This window comes from Mauremys reevesii, linkage group 6 (genome assembly GCF_016161935.1).
Source record: "Mauremys reevesii isolate NIE-2019 linkage group 6, ASM1616193v1, whole genome shotgun sequence".
NCBI lineage: Eukaryota > Metazoa > Chordata > Testudines > Geoemydidae > Mauremys > Mauremys reevesii.
In genome coordinates, this window is record NC_052628.1 from 4,822,505 (window position 1) to 4,848,680 (window position 26,176).

At 47.1% G+C, this 26,176-nt stretch overlaps 1 protein-coding gene across 1 annotated transcript in view; it reads right to left on the reverse strand.

The window, feature by feature from the left end:
- Positions 1 to 1,620: 1,620 nt before the first annotated feature.
- UBAP1 (ubiquitin associated protein 1) overlaps positions 1,621 to 26,176 on the reverse strand; it is a 60,524-nt gene continuing 35,968 nt past the window's right edge. Inside the window, exons 3-8 of the mRNA XM_039545186.1 lie at positions 19,675 to 19,799; positions 14,062 to 14,964; positions 8,759 to 8,794; positions 7,985 to 8,185; positions 4,878 to 4,979; positions 1,621 to 2,884 (exon numbers count right to left, since the gene is read on the reverse strand). Of these exons, the coding sequence (XP_039401120.1) occupies positions 2,744 to 2,884; positions 4,878 to 4,979; positions 7,985 to 8,185; positions 8,759 to 8,794; positions 14,062 to 14,964; positions 19,675 to 19,799 (1,508 nt within the window). The 3' untranslated portion in view covers positions 1,621 to 2,743. The remainder of the gene's footprint in view (positions 2,885 to 4,877; positions 4,980 to 7,984; positions 8,186 to 8,758; positions 8,795 to 14,061; positions 14,965 to 19,674; positions 19,800 to 26,176) is intronic.

Here is a 26,176-nt window from a genome sequence, read left to right on the forward strand (position 1 = left end):
GCCTGTTACCCAGGCTCCTAGCTTTAGTGTGCAGGCAATTCAGGAATTTCTTCTCTTCAGGGCCTTTGGTTCCTTGACTAATTTTGTTCACAACATCTCCATTTTGTGCTAAATGAGGGCTCAGATCTTCCCTCTTTTTACCCTCCTCTTCAGTTATTAGTTTAACCCCCTCCTGAGTAACTCTAGCCAACCTATTCCCAAGGAGATTGGTCCCTACTACACAGAGAACAGGCAACAGACCCCTCTTAGGGCCAAACTGCGGCTTTGAACTGTGTCCTACACTCTGAAACAGATCTGCTTTCGGAGGATATTCACCTGGACACGACAATGGGCAAATATTCCTCGGGGACCATTCATACCAATATTAGTTGAGAAAAATACAACCCAAGGAAAAGGTGTGTAGATGTAAGTGTGCCATGTGGTTCACCTACCATTGGTTTCCCATTCTCTACCAGCAGGGGGAGACAGCCAGGGCCCTGTGAATTTCTGGACTGTGGAATCTGTTTCTTGCCTCAGAGTTGGGCTTCAGAACCTGAGGGGTTTTTGTTTCTTAAAGTTACTGTTTCTAGCCCTCGCAGTTGGGTTGCTTCCACGTTTTCATTGTTCTCTGCCTCAGACAATATCTCTGGAGGCTGCAAACTGCCCCATTAATTTAACTGGTTAACTCGGAAATCTAAAGATGTCAATTGAAGTGTGTCACATTGATCATTTTGCTGCTGATTGTTTTAGAAAAAACATCCCCCAGATGTGCTTATGCCAGTCCCAAACTTCCTGAGGTGAGGAATAAGTACTGGCCTATTGCACTGACTGTATTCACTTGTATAAATACAGTCCACCCTTTCCTTAAGGTAAAAATGAAGGTGCCAGAGAGTTTCCACCCTGCTGCACCAGGTACTACAGAATTCAGAGACCCTGCTACGTAATTTAGGACCAGCTGGCTGGGGAAGACATTGGTTGGGGTCTTCCATGACAATTTTTTAACAGCCTGAAGCAGGCTGGCTCTGTATATGCCCACTGGTAAGTGTCTCAATAGCTTCTCTCACCAGCTGGAAAGTGATATTGAAACTGCTGTGCGAGTGAGCATGAAGCAGCTAACAGCTCCAGGGTACATCCGAGCCACAGCAGGTTAGTTTGTGCTTGGATACTCGAACAAGTGCTGACATATTTGCCCTCCAACAAGACTTAAAAAAAAAAAATGTGCTGACACAGAACCACAAGGAGGTGAATCTGTATAAAAGGAGGTTTGGTTGAAGTAGGCTCTGCTTCTCTGGCAATGCATTTCATGCCCTTTCTGAGGGGGGTTCCTTCCTAGACAGAGATTTTTCATGGGGAAAAATTCAACTTTCAGAAGTAAGGAGCAAACAACACAGACAAGTGAGAGTCTCTGTAACAGTGACATTTAAAAAACTGTTCTGATAGTTCCTTGTGAGTTGTGTCCAGCTCTGTCATATAGACATAATACAAGCATGGAGCATTTGGGCGTGGCAGGAACTGCCTGGGTTTGGAGGACCTACTAGATGGGCCTGATTATGATTACATCCCTCCTCCCAATTGTAACAACAGGGGTTCACCTCCTCTACTGAAACCAGAGCGTAAGAGAGAGAAACGGGACACTGGGAATTCCATTTTAGGGTTTTATTAGTAGTTTTCTACAGAATCAAAATATTTAGCAAATTAAAGATTCATCAAGAAACTGCTTATATTTTATGTATTTAGATCTTTAACAATGTACAACATAATACACTTTGAACTATCAAAACCCAACAAAAAACTGATGTCCATTACTAGATGTTATTGAATATGTAACTAAAGCAGTGTGGGGGGCAATGGAACTAATGCAGTGAGTATATTGTTTGTATTTAAAGAAAGTGCTTGAAAGAGAACCCCCCCGCTTCACACTGAATATCATTTAAAACAGACCATCAACTCATTTCCTAGGAGGGCATTTGTTTAAATAACCTATAAACCTGGAGGGGAGAGATTGCAGAGGCCCAGCTCTGACCGCTTCGGTTCAAGGACGAGCCACTGGCTGTGAGTCCAGCTAGAGTTCAGAGCTTACCTGTTGTGAAAAGACTCTGTTTACACACCACTCAAGCACTGGACACCTGTGTGTGGCAGAAGGGCCAAAAACAAGAGGGAAAGGAACGGCTTCTCTCTTTATGCATAGCGACAGGTTAGAAACCAGTGTTCCACTAAGTTACAGACTAATTCTCAACCCAATAAAAATTAAAATCCATTGCACTAAACGTCAACTTCAGTTACTCTGAACTGTGATACAGCCAGTGTTTCAGTAGAAGCTGACACCATGAAAGCAGCTTCAACGGACCAGAGCATTCTTGTTTCAAAACCAACTTTGCATTCCTCTGTCCAAGTCCAGTGCAACAGTGAGGAAAAAAAAAAAAAAAAAATACTTCCAGCTTTGTCTATGTACAATTCCAGTAGAGGTCGGGCAGCCTAAATTCTTCGTGGCCAAACCAGAAAAGGGAACCTAGGAAAGGGCACTTTCAAAATTTAATTTAAGAAAGGAAGTTTAACTCCTCTCAATGGGAAGAGCGCGCTGGAGTGACGCACGCAGATGGGCTCGGTCAGTCGCCTTCTCCAATGTACACGAAACGCAGGGCTTCTTCCCAAAGAGAGAGCACGTCACACTCTTCGGCTGTGAAGATGGCAGAGGTCTGGTCACACGGGCAGGCTGCCTTCCCCTGGAGGCGCTCTCCGTTATACTCCAAGAACCCCTGCGTCTTCAGCTGGCTCCAGCACGGGCCATTAGATCTTCCAAAGCATTGTCCTGGTCATTGTTATGTAATAATAAGACCTCCTTAATGTCTTTCAGTTCAAAGCCCATTTCTTTAAATTTACTCATGAGCTGGAGAAGTTCTGTTGTCTAGAAGAGAGAGACACATTCAGGGTTTGAGAAGGGGAAGGTTCAGCTTTGATTCAGGGGATGCTGACAGAGGGCTGGGAAGGCAATGCAGGGCTGGTCTCCTGCCACTGGCCAGAATGGGGGCTGCTCAGTTAATGGCCAAAACTCCCAGATGCCCGAGACAAACCAGTTCAACCGCATTTGTTTAAAGGACGCACACTTAGCGGCATGGCCGCCATTTGGCTGTGCTCATTATCCACCTTCAAAACCCTCCTTTGCCTTTGTAATCCCTACAAGAAGCTGCACCATGGTTAGACGGCTGGTGTCAGAGACCACTGCCCGCATGTTGACCTACGCTGCTCATCGCTTCCTTGTACTCCCGCGTCAGTCTCGACTCACACTCAGACTGCTAGCTCTTTCAGCCAGGCCTGTGTTCATACAACATCTAGCACAAGGGGGGCCGATCTAGGATGAGGGCTCCTAGGCACTGTGGTGGTCCTATTACTACTAAGGAAACCAGCAGGCAATGAAGCTTGGGCTGCAGTGCGTCTGTTCTGCACCATTAGCTTCTGTTGCGTGAATTAACCATTCTAGGCTAAAGACCATCACTGGGGCCTACACAGTCTCCATCGAGAGTTAGGGATCAGTCCCCAACATGCTCTTCACTGAGGCCACCCAGAGCCTGCTGGTTTCCTGGGCCTTTCCCAAGGATGGGACAGAACCAGTCTGAACCCTGCCCTGGCCATGCAGGCCAAAGCCTCCCCTTTCAGTTTCTGCTGCATCCGAAAGTTGTATCAATTTGAAGTCGTGACCATGCTTCTTAGAAGCTAAAGGCTCCTGGGGCTGAGTCTGGGAACTGTACAAGTGCCCTTGCTATCACATGGCTCTTGGTGGGATCAACCCAGTTTCCAGCAGACAGGTGTCCACCAACAGCACCACCAGAACTGGGAGCCCTGAGTCTCAGCAGACACCCCCAGGGCTGACAGAAGGAGGAGACATCGGAATTGTGAATTCACAGAAAGCGGTTTCATTTGCAACTCACGTCCCTAACAAGTCCCCTGGCTTCCCCCTCTCCCACTAAACTTGTGTAGCTTTTCCCAAAGTGGGTGTCACCTAAGGACTGGCTATTTCCTGGGTTCGGGTGAGGCTGGTTTGGTTGCCAGGTTTACAGGAGGGGCTGGGTGCAGATTCCTTCCTGCAGCCAAGTCCACGCCACTCCACCTCTGCCATGCCAGGAGCTGCCCCTTGTGCCTGCCTGATCCTCCTTCTGCCAAGTCCCATTCCCATCCTGAGTTCAGGAAAGAGCAGGGGAGTTGGCATGTACCAGCAGCACAAGCTAAAGCTGAAGGAGCAGCGACTATGTGGAACAGATGGGTGGGGTGAGGCTGGCTGTCTAGTCTTGCTGTCAAAGACGTAAGTCAGGAGACGGCTCATTGTAAAGAGGGAATGGTGGAGTAATGGGGGCACAGGGCACAAGCTGAGGGCACAGCCTCACCCTTGAAGTGCTCAGGACACGAGCCCCAAGACCTCAGTGCAGTGTTTGGACAGTGAATGCAATGATCCTTAGCGTCCGGGAGATTAAACACCAACCCTTCTTACAGTCACCTTCCCAGCCTCTCAGGAGCCAAGGCTCTGGCATTAAAACAAAATCAGAGTTTAAAGTAATTTACTGCTGCTGAAATCAGTCCTTTGTGACATCAGCTGCAGCAAGCAGTTGGTGGCACAAACGGATGCAGGACTTCAAGCAAGGCAGCTGGAGCAGATGAGACCTCAAAGCTGGTCTCCAGTTTTCATGCAAATGTTGCAGTAGCAAAACTACTGAAAGTGGCTGACATTTGGAAGTGGAGGAAACAATTCTATAATCGGAACAGAACCGCTCCCAAGTAAGTGGTTTCTCAATGGCCGAACAGGCATTCGCTCGACTTCCACCGCGAGAGATGCTCTCTGAAAGTCAGTGAAATAACCACAACACAGCAAAGCACCTCCCCTTGGCATGTAACCAGGACAGCCTCACCTTCTTCTCTGAACACTGGTACATTTCGAGAGCTGCTTCGACAAGGAGAGGATCGAAGCCCTTCTCACAAAGCTGGCTGTGTGCAAACAGATAATCAAGAACCTGTGGGGGGAAAATTAGATAGGAGAGTAACTCATCACTCGACTACTCACCCCACTTGCCCCACAGCCCATTGACAGGGCTTCACTAACTGCTTAGAGAATGTCCTTGTCGCGACTAACAGGTTCTCAGCACGGGAACTCGTTCAGAGAAGCTGAACTAAACTCTTTTGGCCTTTCATTCTCTCCCTCCGTAAGCTTTGGTTTTCACTCCTTCAGCCAGAAGCAGTCTATAAATTAAAGGCTGGCCATTCTTTTGCCTTTCAATGCTCATGAAATCTCTGCCATCAAGGCATTTTTTTCAGAAGTGGCTAGTACTCCTACACAGCAACCATTTTTAACGCCCTGCTGAGAGTTCAATGATCAAGATGAAAACTCTTTTGAACCCTGGTTTCCCCACAGACTTCAGGGAGCTGATCCAATCTGAAAGCTGTCGCACCTTTTGAGATCAGTTCAGCTTACTGGATGCTCTCCTGAGATAAAGAGCCAAATTCACGGTCCATTTTGGTCAATTTCACAGGCATAGGATTTTAAGAATAGTAAATTTCATGATTTCAGCTATTTAAATCTGAAATGTCAGGATATTGTAACTGTAGGGGTCCTGACCCAATAGGGAGTTGTGGGGGAGGTTATTGTAGAGAGGAGGGGATCATGGTACTGCTACCCTTACTTCTATGCTGCTGCTAGTGGTGGCGCTGCCTTCAGAGCTGGGCAGCCAGAGGGCAGCGGCTGCTGGCCAGGAGCCCAGCTCTGAAGGCAGAGCCACTGCCAGCAGCAGCACAGAAGTAAGGATGGCCTGGGATGGTATCACTTGATGATAACCTGTCTGTTCATTCCCTTTGGGGCACCTGCCATTGGCCACTGTCAGAGGACAGGATACTGGGCTGGATGGACCTTTGGTCTGACCCAGTACGGCCGTTCTTATGGTATTGCCACCCTTACTTCTGTGCTGCTGCCTGCAGAGCTGGGCCCTCGGCCAGCAGCCGCCACTCTCCAGCCACCCAACGCTGAAGTTGGACTTTTCATAACTTGGCACCTTATGCAGAGTCTCCAGAAGTCACATACGCCAAGACTGCCAGCTCTTTGTTGCTCCTCTCAACATTTCCAGACTCCTGCACCCGATTCAGGAGTCTGCTCTGTGCTGCGCACCCCCAAGTTTCACCTCACTTAAAAACCACTTGCATACAAAAAATCAGCCATAAAAATACAGAAGTGTCACAGCACGTTATTACTGGGAAATGGCCGACTGTCTCATTTTTACCATATAATTGTAAAATAAATCAATTGGAATATAAATGCTGTACTTCTATACTTCAGCATATAGAGCAGTAGAAACCAGGCATTGTATGAAATTTTAATTGGTACTGACTTCACTGGTGCTTTTTATGCAGCCTGTTGTAAAACTAGGCAAATACCTGCACGAGTTGCTGCACCCCCTGGAAAACTCGTGCATACCCCTAGGGGGAACGCCTGCCCCTGGTTGAGAATCACTGCTCTAGAGTACAAAGAGGCTTTACGTTTGCTAGTGGCTGGAAAGATGATGAATCACTCAAGCAGCCAATACAAAGTATCCTTTCTACAAACTGATGGGGCACTAAACCCACCCCCCTCTGTGCTCCTGGTGGCCAGGGAGACGCTCTGAAGAGGGCACAGAGCAACAGGAAGAATAAGGAAAATTTGGCAACATTCTTCCCCATTTTTTTTGGGCAGAAACATTTTCTGGGTCTGAAACTGATCCAACAGATTCGTAACTGCCACTTCACTGTGCAATAAAGTGAGCTCTGTGACCTGACCTTGCTGAGGCCGTCTGCACCATATGCTGCAATGCCTGAAGAACGCCACACTCTCAAAAGAGCCAGCTGCTGCATTGCTGCTAAAGCCAGCATGTGTCATTTGTACCCCATCAAACCCTTTGGGGCCAAGGCTAAGTTCCCTCTAAGCTGCGCGGCCACACGGCCGCACAGCAGCCTATTAAGCGCTGTGCAGGTGCTCAGGGCTGCAGCAGGGAGATTTGCCTCTCCCCGCCAGCTCCAGGCCAGACCCGGACCTGCTGCGGCCGGGAGAAGGTGCACCTATAATGCGGCCACAGCCCAGCCCTGGCCCTGCCGCGCCTACCCCGCGGCCCCACCCCAGCCCGGACCTGCCACAGCTGGGGGAGAGGTGCTTAGCCCGTGGCCCCAGCCCCAGAGCGCCTGGGGTGGGGAGAGGCACCTACCCCCCACATCCCAGGTGCTGCTGCGGTGGGGGAGGGGGGGGGAGAAGTACTCTCTCCCCACCATAGCCCCAGGGCAGCCTGCACCCCAAACCCCTCATCCCCAGCCCCACCCCTGAGCCCGCACGCCCCTGCACCCCAACCCTCTGCCCCAGCCCTGCCACATGAATGTTATGTGCACCAATATGGAGATGGTGCGTCACACAGGGTCGTACACACAGGGTGTCACACACCTCCATTTTGGGGCGCACAAAATTCATTCCGCACACGCGTGGGGAAAATTAGAGGGAATATTGGGCCAAGATCTCCCAAATAGTGAGCCTGCAGAAAAGCCTTCAGGCACCTGTAACTGCAGTTGGCCCAGTTGTGTGGCTTTCACCGCCGTTGTATCTGAGCAAGGCGAAGGTCCATGCTGAAGTCCCTCACCTGAAGTCTAGATCTCCAAGCCCAGCGTCTCTCCCCCGAAAAGAGGAAAGGCCACGTGTGGCTGAGGTTCTCCAATCTCGTAACAGTGGGCAGGAAGCATTTCTAGGCTGGGGCTGACCTAAGGAACGTCTCACATCTGAAGCTGCCACTGGCCGCAGCCAACGGACGCACTTTCCTTGTAGCCAGTTCACCTGGTACTAGTGACACCCCCACTTCACCTCCAAAATTCATTCCCCATTAATCTGCAAATTACAGAAAACTCCAGACCTCCCTTAGGTCCTAAGTGTTTTGGTTTTTGTAAGGCCACGGGGTTCACGCTGACAGAGATGGCTGCACCTTTGGAGCTCCCACTCCTTTGCCAGAGCTTTTACCTGTTCTATATTCTGTCCTTTCTTCTTCATGGCTGTCATGACGTCTTCGTAAGAGTATCCCATGTTGACGACTGTCTCCACACACTGCCTCTCACTGGCCGACAGGGCCTGCAGCACGTCTGAGTACGTGGGGCCACTCGGCCATTTAGTGCAGCTGGTGTGACTGGGCACTTTAGACGCTGTGAAGTTTTGGTGCGTTACCTAGGAATGGGAAGCCAAGCAGAAATGAGTGGGGATACAGCTCTATCCCAGCACCAGGCCTTTCCCCTCCCTGGCCAGTGTGGGACTCCTCCTTACAGGACTCTGAAGGAGTTATCTGATCTCGTTGGAAATTAATAAAGCAGGACTTCCCACACTTCCTTTGGGAGACCAATCACTGTTGGGATGAAACTGAGCAGTGGCACACAAAAACATTCCCTCCACTCCCAGTGATCTCTTCTAGGATCACCCTCGGCAGTTCCTCACCTGATAGCCGCTTCTACTTTGAAAGGTACTAGAACTACGTTCGCTAATTTAGCCGAGCTCTGTCATCATGAGATGACAGCCAGCTAGAGAGATTAGGTAACAAAAAGAGCATTTATGGAATAAGCAGAAGCAACTCCTGGCCCTCAGAAGGTACAGATGACCACACCCAGGTGCTGACCACTTTAACTGTCAGTACACTCAGAGGAGCCATTCATTGCTGCCTTCACACAAAAGAACATCACCAATGTATGGGTAATTTAAGAATGGACTATGCAACATACTAATTTATGTAGGTATTTGGGGACTTACCATAGGGAACTCTGATTCCTTGTAGTCTGGCTGTACCTGTAAAAACAACAGATTAATGAGAAGATTGAAGCGATGTCTACTATACTGGCAAACAAAGTTCCTAGTGAGAGAGGGGGCCTGGAAGGACAGAGTCAGGAAAGATGGGTAGAGGAACAACAATTGCCATACTGGGTCGGACCATTGGTCCGACCAGTACACACCTGTCACTGACAACAAAAAGTAAGACATCCTGTAGTAGAGAATTACAGAACAGCCTGCCTATAAAAGAGGTTTCTTCCCAACCTGTCAGTCAGCAGATGGCCCAAAGAGGAAGGATTTATAGCCCTTCTCGGAATAATTCTAAAACATTTTAATCTAATGTAATTGTGGATGCTAATTATCCATATAAATGTCCAATAGATTGCTGAAGCCTACTAAACTCTTGACCTGAGTGATGGCTTGCAGCAGAGTTCCACAAGCTGATTAAAGTATTTCCCTTTATCAGTTTAAGGCTGTTGCCGACAGATTTCATTGAATGTCCCTCTGAGTTTGTATTATGAAAGTAAAAGGGACACCCAGCAATTTGCCTCCTCTTACCCATTCAGCACTGTGTGTCTCTTTCATCCCCCCTTACTGGTCTTCTCAAACTAAACAAGCCCATTATTTCTACTCTCTAGGCCTCTAGCTACTTCTGGGGCCCATTTCATTATCCCTTTGACTATATTCTTTTCTGAGGTGCCTACAACTGACTGCAGTATTCTAGGTGAGAGCATAACACTGATATTTACATGACAGAATTTTCTACCTATCCCATTCTTGATGCAGCCAAACAAGGCCTGCTTTTTTCACTACCCTTTCACCGATCGAAACACACTTTGTCTAGAAGCTGGGGGGTGGGAAGGGCTCACTGTTAATCTTTTGCCATGTTGAAAATTGGCCACTTATTCCTACTCTGTTTGGTCTCTGATCCAGTTTCTAACCCTCCCATCCCAGGCTCCAGAAAGCAGCTTTGGGTTCTCCCGTGACTGTTTAAAATGCCCAATGGATCTTGGGTTTGCCTGTTATCTAGATTAAAATTCTAAGTTCAGGAGCATTCGTGTATCAAATACTGGAAGCTGATCAGCTGCGTGTCTCTAGCCCAGTTAAAGATTTGCTCCCCTTTCACATGCGCAGCAGAAAGGTATTGCTTACACACTACTAAATCAGCACAGGCCACCATCCAGCTAACTGGAATTCGGGCCCACTCAGACTTATTCCAGGCTGGACCAACTGCACCCAACCATGGAAACTTGCCAGGAGCCTGAGGGCCCCATCTATTTGAACAGAAAGGTGCAGGCTGCACCTATCCATGGAGAGAAGCCTTCAGACTACACATCCCAACATGCAATGCTTCATCGCAATACAATAGCTCTAAAGTTGGTTGCCAGAACTTTACAGGCTTGAAGTATGACGTGAGCACGCTCTCAAAACTCACCAGCACCATTTTCAATCTTACAAAAACGTAAGTTGCCTATTTATTGTGGGTGTGACAGCAGGACCTGGATTATAACTGGAGCTCAGAGGAAGTCATCATCTGAGTTCCCTCTTCAGAAAGCTTTCTCCCCACAGCTTCCTCTGACCAGATGGCTAAAAGCCATTTGGAGAAATGTAAGTACAGAGATTTCAAGCAGAGATTTGCTTGGCTAGGAAAAGTGTTGTATACTAGCATGCCACATTCTCCACAGCCCTTACTATTGTGCTGAAACCACTGATGATCCTGGACTGCATCTGGTCCACACGCCAGCCAGATCTGGCTTACCTAAAAGCATTTAAATAAGAAAGCCAATGAGCAGCATCCAACTCATAGAGGTAGTTCTGTCTCATTTCACTTCACTTGTTCCCAATCAGCTATTCCAGCCTCACCCCAAGAGAATGTGACTTTACAGTTATTCATAGTTGATATCACTTCGGTGCTGGCGGGACAGTAAGTGGATTCTCTTCTGGGAGCAGACACTTGTTAGAGAAGGCTCATGTATTCAGATTCTGATTTGTCCCAGGATGTCTGATTTCTGTGGGGCAACAGTAGGTCAAGTTAATTAATGGTACATCCCAGAGCTGCTTAATCTTCGGGGGAGGCAGGAGACATGAGAAGAGGCCAGTTGCTCCTCATTGTCCGCCTCCCCAAAAATATTCCCAACCAAAGGAGGAAATTAAAACTCCAGAGGAAACTGGTGAGAAAGGAACAAGTGAAAACCATTCAACACGCTCACCAACCTGCACTTCTATAAACCACAAGCCTATGTTGAATGTACCTACAGGATTGTGGCTCAGCACCTGCCCTGTGCATGCTTTGGCAATACTGTTGCCTTATACTGGACAGGCCAGAAACCACAACAAAGATCAGATAGGAAGTCCACTGAAAGCGTCGAGTGACATCAAAAATTCAGTATATAATTATACCAATAGCCCAACTGTCAATACCCTCATCCTAAGCAGCACCGGGTAGAAACAGCACGCATCACAAAATGAAGCCTGCACTTCATTTGTCAACGCTACACCCAGATCCATTTAAATTTCAATCCAATAGTCCTCACAGGTAGTTTTTCTATTTGTCTTCTTGCCTACTTTGTGTAAACTGAATTGTGAAGATCACCAATTGCCAGACACTGTGTATGACATACAGCAGGGCAGAGGCCAAGAAGTTCAGCATCTAAAGATCTAAACTCAGAAGAGGAAGAGGAAGCCACTTTTACAACAAAAGACAACTTGTGTAGTTTCAGGTAAGTCCCAGTTTAAAATGACCAGTATTCTTACGCAACCACCATAAAAATCTAGTCTCTATCGGCAGTTATTCAAACATTAACAAGTAACTCAAATCCAAACCACCAAAGCCTATCTCAGCTACAGGAAACGAAGTTGTGATGGGACACCAAGACACACGTGGATGATCCTGGTGCTTCCCAAATGGGGCAGACAGCCCGTCTGAGGACGGACAGGAAGAGGCTCTGTATGGACGTTTTACCCCAGATGTCAAGATCTGCTCTTAATAGACGAAACCTTCAAAATTACCTCAGACGATCCCGGCTTTCATCCGTACAACCATGATCTTCTGAACAAGAGTATATTTCCCAAGTCCTTAAGACTATAACATGGGAATCCAAAAAACCCTCCAGCTTATTGTTAAGACTCCTAGAAATTCGAGACAGGAGAGCCCAGTTATGTCAGCGTACCTATTTCTTAGCTCTAAAATATTGTTCCAACAGCATTTTTCCCTACAACGTTGTCCAGTCTAGCGTTAAGTGTCTCAACTGAGGAGACGTCCATCCCCTTCCTTGGGAAACACATCTCAAGTGTGGGAAGCTTCTCTTGCAATTCAATCTAATTATTGAGCAATTTCCTTCATGTCTGTGCACAAGTCCTTATCCTCCCTGAAGCATCCTAAAGAGTGCCTGCCTCCTTGGGCTTGCAAGAGTTTCTCTAGTGTAGATGGGCCCAGCGACGGTCACATCTCACTAACTCTAGCTGCTCAGCAGTGCTATTTAGATTTTCATCTCTCTCTTCTCAAGCTCTTAGAGCCACAAGATATTCTGCCTAAGACATGTGTGAAGATAAAGCTATCACAGCCACCCGGTTTGACGAATGATGCTCTCTAATAAGAAACAATATTCAGAGCAATGACTGCTCACTGATGGGTTGGACAGATTTTCTTTTCCTGCTGCATTCTGGATTAACAGTGTTTGCCTCTGCACAATGCTATTTTTATTGCTAAAGGTAAAACTCATCACTTTTGCTCTGCTCCAACGACTAGTTATTTTCCAAAATGCTGGGTTTCCGTATTAGCGCTACACGTGCCTACACCTGCCAACTTATTGATGGACTTTGGTTTCAAGGCTGTATCTAGTGACTGTGGTAGAACGATCACCAAAAGGCAAGTATTCCTCAAGGGCTCTCTACCCCTTTGTTTGGGCGTGTGCTAGGTCATTCGCTTCTGAACTCCAGTGTCACGTAGCAATCTACAATGCCTTTGAGTGGAGAATGTATTCCAGTGTTACCACAGCACCAAGATGTAATGTTTTATATGGAACACGAGGGGTCTCCCTGCAGCCTACCTTCAAACCCTTCCCTGCAATAGCTAGGGTTGAGATTTTCAGAGCCAAGTATGGGGTCTGAATGTCCAATTTCCATTCGTTTTAATGGGAACTGGATGTTCAAATCCCTTCGGTTCTTTGAGAAAGTTCAGCCTATGTTTTGAAGGGAAAAGGAACAGATGGAGCAAGCAAAGTTTGCTTCTTCCCTTCAAGTTATGCTGGACTGAAATGGTCTCTGATCTCTAGGCCAGAGCCAAATGTTTAGAAGCATTTACTAGTCATAACAAAGTAGATCTAGAACTCAGAGCACAGAAAACATCTAACTTATTCCAAGCACTTTTTCAGACCATTTTTATTACTGTACAGCAGCCGATTTTACAGTCCTGGTGGTTTGAGACTGATCTGTAGAACTGTCAAAAGGACCTCAGAGCAGCAAGGCACTTTCGGCCCAGGTTCAGGCCTGAGAAAAGCAGGTACCAGATTTCAGACAAGGGTCATTTTCACTCAAATAAAAGCCCCCTTATGCGTTTGGAGGGGATGCTGGAGGGAAGAGAATTAAAAGGAGTGGCTGCCAGTGCACAGTTTATTGTACAGGTCAGAACTGAAGCACACAGTTCTACAAGGGAAGTGGGGATATTTGCACTACCACGGTCTGCATCAGTCTCTTGAGTTATAAGCCGTATCACTTTTTGCAGCTTAATAAAGTCATCTCAAAGTGTCCTGCGTGGAGATGCTATGTCTCTCTACTGACCATCCTCGGACATTCCTAACACAAGCATTTCAACGGAATGTTTGCATAAAGCATTTGATTAAATCCATTGTGGTAGTTTAGAAATGAATGTCTCAGTTTGGGGTGAACAGCCAGAATGTATGAGAATATAGCAGCAAAAAAAAAAAAATCTTACCAGAGCCTGAAACCCAACATGTCCAAGATCTCTTACCACAAATACCTTTAGCAACTTGCCAGGAGCTAGAGAACACCTCATGGCCTAAAGTGAATTAGACTACAGCTGTCTACATCCAACCCAGCGACATGTGATCCTCTGAGACTAACTCCCAGCATCCAATGTTTCATCTTTAGCTGATCAGTTTTCCATTTAGATCAAGATGGAGCAATGCATGAGGGGATACGTATTGTCAGCAGCCCACATCCGAGTAGTAAATCAAAGAAAGCTACAGGATACATTTTAGAAATATGAGTCACATTCACCTTCCCCTTGAACACCCCAAACTTATTTTAACCTGTTGAATCCTTACCTTGGTTGCTGTGTTTTGAGATGACTGTTCTTCTGTACAAGGTGTTGACACAGATAGGGAAGGCAGCCTGGATGAAGAGGATAATGTCGACGTCTCCATTCCACTGTCCACATGTAAAGCAGAAAGTCCAACAACATGGTGTCCGTTGAGTTCGCTAGCCTTACTCGGAGAGCAGGCCTGTGAAGAGCTGAGGAAAGTGCCGTTGTGGAGACAGGTAGCGCTATGAAAAGTGCTTGTGAGCTTTGACATTTTCTGATCGCTCTCATCCGAGTCAAGTTTGGGAAAGGAGAGAGATTTGATATTGCTCACTGACGTGATGGGGGAGAGGGACACTTTGGAAGACAGGGACATCTTTTCACAGTTTTCCAACTGTGGTAAAATGATAAAGCCATTGGGTTTGTGAAGGGGCTTGAAGTCCAAGGTAGCCCCTTCTACGGATGCCAGAACTTCCTGATCTTGTAACACAGACTCCAGCCCTACTTTGGGCAAGTTATTCTCCAACAGTTGGGTGACAATTGGCCCAGTTGTACCAAGAATATTTTTCAATTCTTCTTTTTCATCAATAGTTTTTAACTCCAGATTGTCAAATGGGTCTTCTTCACATTCAAAATCTGCTGGGTTGAAGTCTGCCTTTGGGTAAGGTGGACTAAGGACCTTTTGCTTTATGGCACTGCTGTTGGCAGGGGTGGGAGTAAGAATGTTATTGTGCTGTAGACTAGCGAGAATAGGGTTAATGGGAAGTGGCACAGCCTCCGAGAAGCCCATTTTGCTGTTGTCGTCTGAAGCAGCCCTGGAATTAGCTATTGCTTGTGCAGCCTTTCGCTCTGCTTCTCTCTGAGCTGCTTGGATTTTTTTGATGTCTTCCGCCCACTCGATAGTTCTCTTTTCCAGGGAGAAGTCATACTGTAAGAAGAAATGAGATTCAAGGGTAAGGAGCATAGTCCACTACTTTATGACGGCAACATCATCCTATACGTAGCAAGGAACGTGCAGTAACAACTTAGGTATATTGCCCACGGGGTGGGGATGATTTCTCTTAACTAATATCTCTGTTGCTCACCTACAGACAAGAAGATGATGTTCTTTGTGCCTCTAGAAATGACTCCTTTCTGACAACAAAAATTACTACATGACCCCAGGAAGGGGGACCAGAGCCTGAGCCCACCCTGGGAAGGGGGGCCAGCGCCAAAGCCCAGACCCCACGACGCCAGGTGGGTGGGCCAAAGCCTTAGCCCGAGGGCTTCAGACCCAAGTGGGGGGTCTGTAACCCTGAGCCCCACCACAAGGGCTGAAGTCCTCAGGCTTAGGCTTCGGCCCTGGGCAGTGGGGCTTTGGCCCTGGCAAGTCTAACACCAGCTGTCATAAATAAACAGATCAGGGTTAAGGTCTCTTTTACCTGTAAAGGGTTAACAAGCTCAGTAACCTGATGAACACCTGACCAGAGGACCAATCAAGGGACAGGATAATTTCAAATCTCTGTGGAGGGAAGTCTTTGTCTGTGTCCTTTGTTTTGGATTGAGTCTCTTTTTGGATTTAAGAGAGGCCAGTCATATCCTTCAAGTTCTCCAAGTTTCCTGAAATAGCCTCTTCTATTCAATATAGTGAGTATTAGTTAAAAAGGCGGATTAGTCTTTTGAGTTACTTTCTGTATTTGCAATTGTGTGTTTGCTGGAAAAATTCTTTATTTCTGTTTGCTGTTAATGATTATTCTGAGGAGGTGGGAGGGGGGGGTCTCTCTCCAGGTTTATAAGTTAGACCCTGTATTTTTGCATCCTGGTAATACAGAGATAGTGTACTTTTTTTCTCTCTTTAATAAAATCTTTTCTTTTTTAGAACTTGATTGATTTCTTCCCTTGTTTGGATTTTCAAAAGTGAATCCCTCTTTGTTTTATTCAAGGAGTTTGAATCAAGGTATTTTTCCCAAGGACTAGGGGAAAGGGAGGGGGAGGGATAGGGAATCCCTCTTTGTTTGATTCAAGGAGTTTGAATCAAGGTATCTCTCCCAAGGACAAGGGGGAGGGGGAAGAAGGGGAGGGGGAAAAGTGAATCCCTCTTTGTTTGATTCAAGGAATTTAAATCCAGGTATCTCTCCTAAGTGCTAGGAGAGGGCAGGAGGGAAATGGTTTGTTTCCCTTTGTGTTGAGATTCAAGTTTGAATCTGGGTTCCCCAGGGAGAGTTTTGGGGGAACAGGGAGTGGGTCAGACACTTAAAAACTGACTGGTGGCAGTGAGAACCAGATCTAAACTAGGATTTTAGTTTAGAGGAGTCCATGCAGGTCCCCATCTTGTGAACGCTAAAGTTCAAAGTGGGGAATAACCCTATGACACCAGCCCTGGCGACCCCATTAAAAAGGGGTCTTGATCCACTTTGGGGTTCCCATCCACGGTTTGAGAACCGCTGCTCTAGAAGCGAACCTTGGCTATATGCCAATGGATCTATTGTATTCCTCCTTTCCACATGATTTTGCTTAAAAAACTGTTATGAAGATTAACAGCATACCACAGTATCCATCTCCCACAGAAGAGAGCATGCGTAGAGTAGAAATTAAGCACACTACTCAATGGTAGACCTCTACTATGAGCTAGCTTCAGGATTTGCTGCTAGGCTGCAATTTTCCCTATTGATGAACTGGCCACAAGCCACACAAGAATAGAGTAGATTCTGGATTACTGCAGCACTGGAAAGATCATGGAATTTGTTACCTCTCTTCAGAAGAGGTTAAAGCCCAATCAGAGTTTAGTACCCAACAGAAAGAAGAGGTACTAATCTAAGTACTGCCCATGCAAGAACCTAGCAAAGGAGTCATAAAACTGAGATATTAGCCTCTAGCTTAGAAGCAGATCTGTGTCGCTATTACCAGCATGACAGGGGCCCCTGAGCTTTTTCACATTTTAATATGAGCTCTTCCAAGGAAGTGCAAGCACAAGGATCAACTCTTACATAAGCCACTGTGGCCGAATGTCCCTCCCCATATTCACACACCACATACCACTGTAATCATTTTTCTGCAAGGCATAACTTGTGAGGTATCATTTGAAAACTAATAAGCTTGCTGGTCAATGTCATGCTGAAATGTACGTAGCAACGTGATCTGTAAAGTTATGAACACAAGCTGAAATGATGACTGAGATGTGTTTACCAGGCAAGTCTGAGGAGGGGGCAAACCTGTTTCTCAAAGACAAAAGACAAGCTGGCACCTCTAGCCAGGTGTCAAAGTTGACTGGCAATCACCGGTCAAGCGGCCATTCTTTGGCGGTGAAGGGGGGCTGGAACAGATTGAGACTCTGTGCCTCCAACCTCATACCTGAAAGGAACTTTAACTGGGATAACCCTCAGGAAAATGCATTTCAAAGGGTGGCTGGACTATAAATTGAGGGACAAAAAACACCCCAAACTCTCTCTCCTCTCCTTGCTCCATTCCACCCAGGAAGATAAAGGAACCAGCCTTTGGACTTCGTGTGAGATCTTGACTTGAAAATTTGATCAGTAATATTGCTGTGAACCTGTGGTAAGGATTTTACCTTGAACCAAGTCTAGTTTGTTAAGTTTACTTACTAAAAAGCATTTTTCTCTGCTTCTCGTGTAGCCATTTCTGACTTTAATGCCTTATAATTGTACTCACTTAAAATCTCTCTTTGTAACTAAATAAACTTGTTTTACTCAATCAAAACCAATCCAGTGTTGTGTTTCAACGGAACTGTTTGGTAACTCCAATTAAAGTCGCAAACTGTTGTACACTGACCCCCTGCAGTGTCAATGGATCTCTAATATCCCAGCTCTCCAGGAGAGTGCTGGGCAGTGCAGAACACGCCTTTCTGGGGAAAATCCAGGACTGCGAGTGTATTGGGGTCACCCTGAAGGTCGTAACCAAGGCTGCTGGAAGCCAGAGCGGGGCTGGTGTGTACCTGACAGGCTGCTGGGGTCAGAGTTGGTGGACCAGGGCTGTGACTATATGCAGACACTCAGCATGTGACCTACATGCTGTTTGTCAGAGGCCCAGGTTGGGAGTTACAGCAGCACCCAAGGCTGCAGGATGGGTTGTGACAAAACCCCTCCCTGGTCTGGACTGCACCCCAGAATACAAGACCTGCCCATAGCTAGTTTGCAGGACAAGAGAATTTACCGCTGCACAACTGACAGAACAGTCCACAGCCAAAATTACTTAACGTGCTAATGCTTTATAAGAGCAGACAGTGGTATGTTCTGAGAACGCAGGCAAAGGGCAGACACTTCACAAAGTGGCCTTGGCCCTTACACTGCGCCACAACACTTGACATGCTGAAAGCAGACAAGCCTGGCACCAGCAAGCTGGATTGTCTTCTGCTGCAGATGTCAAAGGAAGCAGTGTGCCATGATACATGACTTCACTTGACTTCACTGTGTGTGTCACTGGCTTGGAGGGGAAGGAAAAGGAGCGTTAGCGCTACGTCTCAGGCTAGCCATTTAGTGTTAAAATAGACCTCGAACACGTCAGATCAATTCCTTATAGAAAGTAAACTATGAAATCAAAAGACTTAACTATTGATTTGATTGGCTCTGTGGCCATGACCCAAAATCCGTATTCCAGGGAACTCTGTGGAAACATCACATGGCATAAAGAACACCAAGCCACTTTATTGAGACCTGCCATTCTCTCTGCATAAGGATTGGCAGTAAACAGGACCTTGGACCCTAATTTAAACTTCTATTAAATTAGCGTGGTTGGATTCCTAGTACCAATTTTCAAATGATAAGCATGTAAATTAAAATTTAGTCTGTTTAATCCGTCGATTTCAAACTAATCAAAAAATTAAGGCAACTTAAGACCACGTGCCTGGAAAAGAGTGGAGAGATTTACTTGCCAAGTTACATAACCTGGCCACATGGCTGGGTAAATAAATTGTCACTGAGAAGTACAAAGGAAAACAAGAGCTAGAAGTGTAACTCTCCACCCAATAAAAAGCAGGACAGGGGAAGTCAGAAGCCATATAACATCATAAATATGCACCAAAGATTTTGTGCTACTTTTTACACAATTATAAAAAAAATTAAATGCATTTGGCAGCAAAAAAAAAAAAAATCCACTAAGTCCAGACAACAAGGATTTTGTTAGAGTGCTATAGCGCCTATATTTGAATTTTCCACTCTTGTTAAAACAAAAAAATCCAGACTTGTAAGTGAAAACTGCCAAAGCGTAGGATAGTCAGGGATAGAAGGAGCAGAGTTAAGGTTGTGATTGGAATCTGGACTCTGGATTTCCCAACTTCCCCACTAAAAAGTTCTATTTAAGTATATGTTTACAACTTGAACTGTATCAAAGCTCTGCTTCAGAATTTCCTGGGCTTTTATTCCTTTTTGATAAAGGACGACATGTAAAGCATTCGTGATCAGCACTGTAAAACTTGCAATTCTAGCAGGAACATAAAAATTGCCATATGTGTCTAGTATCCTGTGTAAAACAGTGACTGGAACCAGAACTTTCAGAACAAGGTGCAGGAAACCCCATAAATGGGCAACTGTAGAACAACCAGGATAGCTCTAGCAAACATTTATATAATACCTAAATCTGGATATTTTAAATGTATGACAAAAATTAACAACAAAGAGAACAAACAAACAAACCACCCACTCACCTGGACTTCTCTGACAAGCTGGGGAGAGTCAGGCAAGCAGAAACCAATGGGTAAGCCAACCTTGGCTGGTGTTTTGAATTTGTCTCCGATCTTAAATGGGACATCATCAAGGTAACTGAAAGGCCCTAAGATCAAAAGGAGAAGTTACATCAGAGACTCGACTGTATTATGCATTCCTGTTAGATTCACATTTCCAGATTTGAAAGCTATTTGATCTTTGCTAACCTGCCTGCACAAAAATGAAAATAGCCAGAAAAAGCGTATGCACACACGCACACACACAGCATGCTTGAGTTTGCTGCCCCACGTTTATCCAAAATATTTTGTTCAACCTTTTAGCCATTTGAAAATTGTGTAGATTTGGTATCAGATTTCTGGACAGATCATCAAGTAGGTTTCCCTGCACTAGTTTCTTTTGCCTTTGGCCATGTGTACATATAGTGGGGTGATCACCCGCTCCTGCCCGGAAGAGCTTAAAACAGCCCTGAGGCAGGGGGAAAACTGGGCAGATTAGCAGAGCAGCCGCAGCTGGGGCCACGCCCCAAACGGAGCACAGCTAGGGGCTGAAGGAGTCTCACTGCAGGCTGGGAGAGAGCAGGGCCTGGCTGCCTGCAGAAAGGGGACGGGGAGTGGAGCGGGGCTGGGGGGAGCCAGGGGAGCTCCAGACTGGCAACTCCCCAGGCTGCAGGGCCTGGTCCAAGGCCCACAGAGGTACTGGGAGGCAGAGGAAGGCAGCAGGTCTGAACTCCCTTGCCTATGATGAGTGGCTTTTACACTGCAGTCTGCCCCAGGGAGCAGGGGCTTGGTGATGACTGGCAGTAGCCCAGACTGAGGCAAGGTGGGGATTAGAGGGTTGGGGGTTTACCAGAGAGGGGAGACTCAGAGACTGGTGGGGGTATTGCCAGGGGGCAGCTCCAGGGTAAAGGGGCACTGGGGTCCAGGAGGGACACAGGGGCCAGCTACAAGCAGGACACCGGCCTGCAGAGGGCACCCAGGCTGGAAAAGAGCTAATTCCCTGCGACGACCAGCAGGAGGCGCCGCAGGGGTGAGTCTCGCATGTTTACAGTACATGTAAAAGATATGTTGATGTAGTTATGTCAGCCCTGACCAATACAGCTATACCAACAAAACCCCAGTGTAGATACGGCTATGTTGACACAGCTAACATTTGTGCAAGGGGTGTTCCTATACTAACAGAAAAACTTCTGTTGGTGTTAGTTGTGTCTATACTCAGGGACGATGCTGGCATAGCCTCTGCAGGGTAGACATACCTTTAAAGATGTGTCTACACACAGATCCTTATTTCCAGTTGAACATGTGTGATATTTTGATAAAATAAAAACCTTAACTGCAAGTCGTTATTCAAGAAAGATTTAAAAAACAGCCTCAGGGTGAGGGTGGTTGTAGTTAAATAAAACTCAATTTGTGGCTGAAGGAAGGGGCAGGAGCAAATCTTGTCTAAAAACATGTCCAGAGTTAGGTCTGCAGTGTGATGCTCTTAAAACAAAAAGTACAATAGCCCAGAAGAACCACACTGAACCTCTTACACACAAGTCACTTCTCCCTAGTGAGAGTCTACAGTGACTCAACTTTAGTTTAGGGATCCCAGCTTCTGTACCAATCTAATTTCACTTCCTGGGTCAATCAGCTGGTATACTGTGACCTCTGCTTATCACGCACATCTCCCTGTTACCGTGTCCCCCTCGTCCCCCCACAATCTGTCTGTTTTATCCATCTGTCATCTAGTCTTATCCTTGGATTCTAGACTGTTTGGGGCAGGGACCATCTATGTGTTCTGCGTCTGTACAGTGCTCGGCGCAGCTGGGCTACCAGAATACAAGTAATAAACACCAACAACCATCTGCAGTTTTCTGACAGCACCCCCAGCTGGGAGAATGAAAGGAGGGCCAAAAGCCGATCTAAATGGCATTTGGTTTGGACGTGATATTAACCCCACTCCTATACCAGTGTTCAATGATCAGTTCATCTGTACGTTCACTGTTGGGGTTGGAATATTATAGAAAATGCAGCTACAGAGTATGGCCACCACCTTACAGGAGAGGCCGAGTTCAGTAACTGACCTCTTTTCACAGCGTGAGCAATCCCAAAGATCACTAATATATCATCTCCCTCTGACCAAATTTCAAATTTAAAATGGCCATTCACAAATACCTCCTGCACTCCTCTATTACTGAATCATCTACAAGAATGCAGCCAGGCGCTTTAATGAAGGACAGGTTTTCAAAAACAGGAAACACCCTATCACCTGGGGGCTGGACTTTCCGCCAGCCCAAGCGAGACAGCAGTGCAGTAGGTGGCACATCAGCCTGCTCTCAGACTCGTGCTAGAGAGAGTGTCCCCTTTCAGTTTTGAATCCCTGGCACTGACTATTCTAGAGCCGATCTTGTTTCTCACCATGACTGTGAACTGAAGAAGTCTCTCAGAGAATTTAACAGTATTTTTATTCGTTGAGCCCCCGGCAGAGATAGCAACATATCCCGTGACTGCTGAACAGCACTGCAATTCCAGTGTTTGGAGGGGACCATGTCCATTACTGCAACAAGACATCTAGCTTAAGGATTTGTGTATTTGAACTGGGAAACTAACAACTCCGAAGTGTTACATTTATGCAGAGATAGTGACCATAGAGTGCCCACCAATGGGAATGGGAATCACAATGCATCTGAACTAGACTAGACTCCCTTTGATTGTATGGGAGAGACATAGTGGGTGAGGTGGTATCTTTTATTGGACCAACTTCTGTTGGAGAGAGAAAAGCTTTCGCAGAGCCCTTCATGGCGTCTGGGAAACCTAAGCCTGGTCTACACTGACGTAAGGCAGCTTACAGCGACCTAAGTGTCTACACTACAGCTCCCACTGATTTAAGTCATCCACTACACCGATAATCGCTACGCCTCTCGTGGAAGTGGAGTGCTTAGGCTGATGTACTTAGGTCAACGCAGTGTCAGTGTAGTCACTGCGTTGCTGACATCGACTGCTCCCAGGGGCAGCTCTAGGAATCCCGCCGCCCCAAGCAGGGCGGCACGCCGTGGGGCGCGCTCTGGCGGTCGCCGGTCCCGCGGCTCCGGGGGACCTCTTGCAGACGTGCCTGCGGAGGTTCCGCTGGTCCCGCGGCTCCGGTGGACCTCCCGCAGGCATGACTGCGGAAGGTCCGCCGGAGCTGCCTGCCGGCAAAATGCTGCCCCAAGCGCACGCTTGGCGCGCTGGGGTCTGGAGCCGGCCCTGACTGCTCCTGCCTTTCAGAAACCATCCCACAACGACCCTCACTGACAGTGCAGTTGGTGCAAGCGCTCCTGGTGAGGACGTGCACTGTCAACACAAGGAGCATAGTGTGGACAATTTAATTACTGTGCTGGTTGTATGTCGATGAAACTTAGGTCAACTTAATTTTGTAGCGTAGACTTGCCTGTACTCAGCGTCACAGCTAAATACAAGGTGGAACAGATTGTTTAGCATAAGTAGTTAACACAAATTTCAAGGGACCATTCAAGGTGAAGTGGCCTCCACTCACAGGGGGGAAAAGGGAAGGGGAGGAGAGGCAGCGGGTGGGGGTGGGAATGGGATGAGAGAGGGAGGATCACTCTATACCTGATCTCGTTGTGAAAAGTGGGTCACCCACAGGCAACCAGCTGCTTTTGTCTTATCATTTTCCTGTGAGAACTCATTCGAGAGCAGAGCAATTGTCTGGTTTCACCCACATAGTTGCAATTGGAGCATTTAGTGCACTGCCTGTGCCACAGGCACTGACTCTGTGGGTGCTCCAGGGCACGAGCACCCACGGAAAAAAATTAGCGGGTGTTTAGCATCCACTGACAGCCAGGTCCCCCCTCTCCCCCAGCATTTCCTGTCCGCCAGCGGCCCTGCCAATCAACTCCTCCTCCTCCTCCCTCCCAGCACCTCCTGTCCGCCATGGATCAGCTGTTCCACAGAGTGCAGGAGCTTCTCGGGGGAGGGGGAAAGAGCAGGGGCGGGGTGCGCTTGAGGGAGGGGACAAAGCGGGGATGGGCAGAGGCGGGATGCAGTGGAGTGGGGGTGGGGCCAGGGTGGAGTGGGGGCAGGAATAGACAGGATGAGGTGCGGGCTTGGCGGAAGAGGTGGAGTGGGGGCGGGGCCTGAGCACCCCCAGGCAAAGGAAAAAGCCAATGGCTATCGCCTGTGCTACAGCACATGTTGTGACAGGCATGAGCAGGAGTGTGATTAGTCCTCTCTGCCTTGTCTTATCTCAACACCAGGTAGGGAGAGATTAAGAGTTACATGGCATTAAAAATAATCCTGAGCTAAAGACATCACACACAGCACTAAGGCAAAGGGACGCTACAGTCAAAGACTGGCTGTTCAACTCAGGAACTTGCTCATTGCTAGTTTCACCTTACCCGTCAGCGTGTGATGCATTACAAATATTACTGGGAAATGATTTTTAGTTTCTTCCCAGTACCGATTTTCTGACTCTGTGACGACCACTGTAACCTTGTATTTACCAAAAGTCTGCCATAAACATGGGAAATGTCCTGGAAAGGACACCCCGAGAGAGAGAGAATACATTTCATGATGGGTTTATAGATTTCCTTTTGTGAGAGAGAAAGGAGAGAAAAACCCCAAAGGTATATTTCATTTGTTTTACCTGGGTCAGGGATTTTCCTTTGTATCAGAATATGGTTAGAGTCCTGCCCAGAATATGATTTAAGCCAATGGCTTTTTTGCAGAGGGCTGAACACGCCCATTCCCCGGAAACGATTTTAAAAAGCAGATTCTTCAAAGCAAGGAGCAAAAAGAAATTGGATTTTGATACAGACGTAGACGTGGCTGTTGCTCAGTGTTCATCCAGCACGCACACGAGTTTGTCACAACTCACACTAAGTAACAGGATGAGATTTAATACGTGGCTACTTGGAATTTGGACTCTCTTTAAGCAATTATTATAGTAGACCCAGGAAGTGCAGAAAAACATGCACCCACCTGCTTTATTCAAACCATCCTTTCTGCCTCGGCCAAGACCAACGAAAGAGCCACTATCACTGTGTATTGCTGTTTATGATCTGACCTGACCCCCATATGCCTCAGGTGCATCGCCAGGAGACACTGGCCTCCACAGTCTGGCAGCTTGATTAGTGAAGGTGCAAAGAGGTCATCCCTGATGTCGGGAATCGGTTCAAAACAGTAAGGAAGGTGACTATAGCGGTCACACTGGGTGGAGGGGGTAAAATGGGGTCTGGCCAGGACAACCCCTCGCCCAGCACTCCCTGGAACCAGAACTGTGCAGTGAAGACCCTCCCCCCCACACACACTCGCTCTCTCTCTCCCTCCCTCTCTGGGCACTAGGATCCAGGTGGTGTCTCCTCTCCCCATCATGTAGCCTTGGGGGAAAACGTGCAGAGAACAGCCAGCCAGAGACTCCATCTGGTAGGAACCAGCAGGGACCTATGGACAGTCTAGTCAAAACTGCAGAATGTTCTCTGACTGTCTCTGGCCGATTGACTGTTTTCTCCAACCCTCCCTCTCATCACAGTGTCTTCACCCCAGCTTCACTCTTGCCTGTCCCCTTCACCCCCTTCCCTTTTCTTAGCTGATCCCCTCCCTGCTGCCATCACATCGTTCACCCTGCTTGCATGTTATACCCTTTCCTGGATCATGTGTCGGTCTTGTCTATTTAGATTGTTAGGTGTTCCGAGAAGGGACTGCCTGGTACTCTACACAGCGCCTGGCATGATGGGGCCCCATTCTTGGTTGGCCCTTCGCACTACCCTTATAAACACGAGGAATAATTGGAGCAGTTTTCAGACAGGAAGTGGCAGCAGCAACTTTCAACCTGGTGGTAACGATTAGCACTGTGTTAGCAGAACGTCACACACTGCCCTTGGGAGACTTCACTTCACCCTTTCAACACACCTGCAGAAAGCTACATTTCCAGCACTGCCATCCACTCAGCTTGCAAGTCTCTAGCTTCTAGCTCTTCAACCATCACAGTGCACCGAGTTATGTGCTCAGAGAAACCTGCTGGAGCATTCTCTTTCTGAAGGATGAATTCAGAAGGCGGCTTCCTCCAAGCTCCAGTTATAACCCAGGCCCCACTCCCATACACCTTTCGTCATAGCCTCATGTAAATTCCCAGAAACAGTCAGCATGGGGAGTGTGTTCATTTGAAGTGTCAACTCTGTACAGTTCCAGAAGCCTGCTGTACATGCTAAGCTGCCACTACTTGCTGGGGAGATGTTTTGTAGTAAGCTGCAATTATAGGGCCAGTGTCACCTATTTGTTCTTTTGGATGCTGGGAGGTGACTGAAAAGAATGTTCCCCACTAATTCCCCAAGAGATGTGTCAAACAGTTAGTTAAGGGTTAAGGTCTCTTTTACCTGTAAAGGGTTAACAAGCAGTACCTGATGAACACCTGGCCCAGAGGACATCATCAAACAAGAAGATTCAAAATTTCAAATCTCTGTGGTTTTTTTTTTTTTTTGTTTTTTGTGTTTTTCTGAGAGTCTCT